General features: G+C 50.8%; 1 protein-coding gene across 1 annotated transcript; it reads right to left on the bottom strand.

The window, feature by feature from the left end:
- Window positions 1-4: 4 nt before the first annotated feature.
- On the bottom strand, window positions 5-2,120 carry EEF1G (eukaryotic translation elongation factor 1 gamma; the record flags this gene model as incomplete). The annotated part of the gene is made up of 3 exons (XM_041470171.1): window positions 5-142; window positions 1,241-1,413; window positions 1,726-2,120. Coding segments are annotated over 3 exons (706 nt in total), but the record flags the coding sequence as incomplete, so codon positions are not given.
- Window positions 2,121-2,416: the final 296 nt, after the last annotated feature.

The raw sequence follows: 2,416 nt of genomic DNA, 5'->3' as shown, positions 1-2,416 counted from the left end.
ATTTTGGGGTTTCTCACCGTGAAGGCCAGCTCCTGCCCCCGCAGCACCCAGACCCCCGAGATGCTGCTGTCGTGGTCCTTCCCAAAGAGCACCACGGAGGCGAAGGCGTTCTTCCGCAGCTTGTCCAGGCGCTGGAACATCCCTGGGGCGGGGAAAAAACCGGGAAAGTGGGAAAATGGGAAAAATGGGGAAATGGGGGAATGGGGAAATGGGGAAATGGGGGAAAAATGGGGGAAATGGGGAAAATATGGGAAAAGTGGGGAAAAATGGGGGAAATGGGAAAATGGGGAAAATGGGAAAAACGGGGAAAATATGGGGAAAATGGGGAAAATGGGGAAAGTGGGGGAAATATGGGGGGGGAAATGGGGGGAATATGGGGGGAAATGGGGGAAAATTGGGATAATATGGGGAAAAAATGGGAAAAAAATGGGGTAAAAAAGGGGGGAAATGGGGATAAGATGGGGAAAAAATTGGAAAAAAAGGCGATAAAACAGGAAAATGGGGAAAAATGGGAAAAAAGGGGAAAGAATGGGGAAAAAATGGGGATAATATGGGGAAAATGGGGAAAATGGGTAAAAATTGGGAAAAAGGGGGAAAATGGGGAAAATTGGGGGAAAATGGAGAAAAATTTGGGAAAAAATGGGGGGAAATGGGGAAAAATGGGAAAAAATGGGGGAAAAATTGGATGAAGATAAGGATGAAGATGAAGAAGAGGATGAAGATGATGAGGAAGGCACACCTGTGATGAGGCTGCAGCTCATGAAGGTCTGGGGCAGCTCCTCGGGGTGGGAAGGACAGGGATGGGTGACAGCAGGGACAGGGATGGGGATGAAGGTAAGGATGAAGACGAGGATGAAGATGATGAGGATGACGATGAGGATGATGAAGGCGCACCTGTGATGAGGCTGCAGCTCACAAAGCTCTGAGGGAGCTCCTCAGGACAGGGAAGGACACGGATGGGAAGGACAGGGGCAGGGATGGGGATGAAGATAAGGACGAAGATAAGGATGAAGAAGAGGATGAGGATGAAGAAGATGAGGATGATGAAGATGAGGAGGAAGGCGCACCTGTGATGAGGTTGCAGCTCATGAAGGTCTGGGGGAGCTCCTCGAGGTGAGGAAGGACAAGGACGAGAAGGACAGGGATGGGAATGACAGGGATGGGAATGGCAGGGATGAGGATGAAGAAGAGGATGAGGATGAAGATGACGATGATGATGAAGATGAAGATGAGGGCGCACCTGTGATGAGGTTGCAGCTCATGAAGGTCTGGCTCAGCTCCTCGGGGTAGCGGTACTGGCAGTACCACAGGGACCAGCCCTCGCGGTCAAAGTGCTCCCAGAAATGCGGCAGCGCCACCGACAGCGTGTCCTCGTTGGAGTACTTGCGCTTGAACTCGTCCAGGACAAACGGACTGCGGACACACGGACACTCTGAGTGACCCCTGACCCCCCAGAGTGACCCCTGACCCCCCAGGGTGACCCCTGACCCCTCACGGTGACCCCAAACCCCACGGTGTCCCCCTGTCCCCAGCGTGTCCTCGTTGGAGTACTTGCGCTTGAACTCGTCCAGGACAAACGGGCTGGGACAGACATGGGGACACTCTGAGTGACCCCCAGGTGTCCCCAGACCCTCTCAGGTGTGTCTCAGGTGTGTCCCCAATCCCCCCAGGTGTGTCCCAGGTGTGTCTCAAACCCTCTCAGGTGTGTCCCCAGGTGTGCCTCACCTCTTGGGCAGGTGTGCAAAGGGGTCCTTGGCCTTGGGCTCGGCCGCCAGGACCTGCTCGCACTCGTCCAGCTCCTCCTGGGGGGGCGCGCGCCGCTCCTCCCTCCGGGGGGAATGCTTCTCCCTCTCCCTCTCCCTCTCCCTCTCCTTCTCCTTCTTCTCCCTCCTGGGGGGCTCCTTCTCCTTCCGGGGGGGCTCCTTCTCCTTCTCCTTCTCCTTCCGGGCCTGGCTCTCCGCAAACTTCTTGGCTTTTTTCACCCCAAAAAAAATCGTGTTAATTTGGGGGTTTTTAAATGGGAAAAATGGGTGAAAATGGGGATTTTTGGAGCGGTTTTTGGCCTCAGGAAAGGTTTTTAAATTCAGGGAAAATTCGTTTTTTTTGGATAGTTTTTTAAGTCAGAAAAGGGTTTTGGAATTTGTCTGAAATTCAGGGTTTTTTAGCTCAAAAACGCTGTTTTAATTTACTCTAAAATTAATATTTTCTAACTCAAAAAACCTTTTCTAGTTTAGCCTAAAATTCCCCTTTTCTACCTCAAAAAACCCATTTTAAATTACCCAAAAATTCCCATTTTCTACCTCAAAACTCCTCTTTTAATTTACCCTAAAATTCCCCTTTTTAACCTCAAAAACCCCATTTTAATTTACCCTAAAATTCGCCTTTTCTACCTCAAAAAATCCATTTTGAATTACCC

The sequence above is a fragment of the Pyrgilauda ruficollis genome, unplaced genomic scaffold (genome assembly GCF_017590135.1).
Source record: "Pyrgilauda ruficollis isolate IOZ18807 unplaced genomic scaffold, ASM1759013v1 scaffold2403, whole genome shotgun sequence".
Classification (NCBI taxonomy): domain Eukaryota; kingdom Metazoa; phylum Chordata; class Aves; order Passeriformes; family Passeridae; genus Pyrgilauda; species Pyrgilauda ruficollis.
Note: the sequence above shows the minus strand (reverse complement) of the source record. Positions and strands in the feature narration are given on the sequence as shown.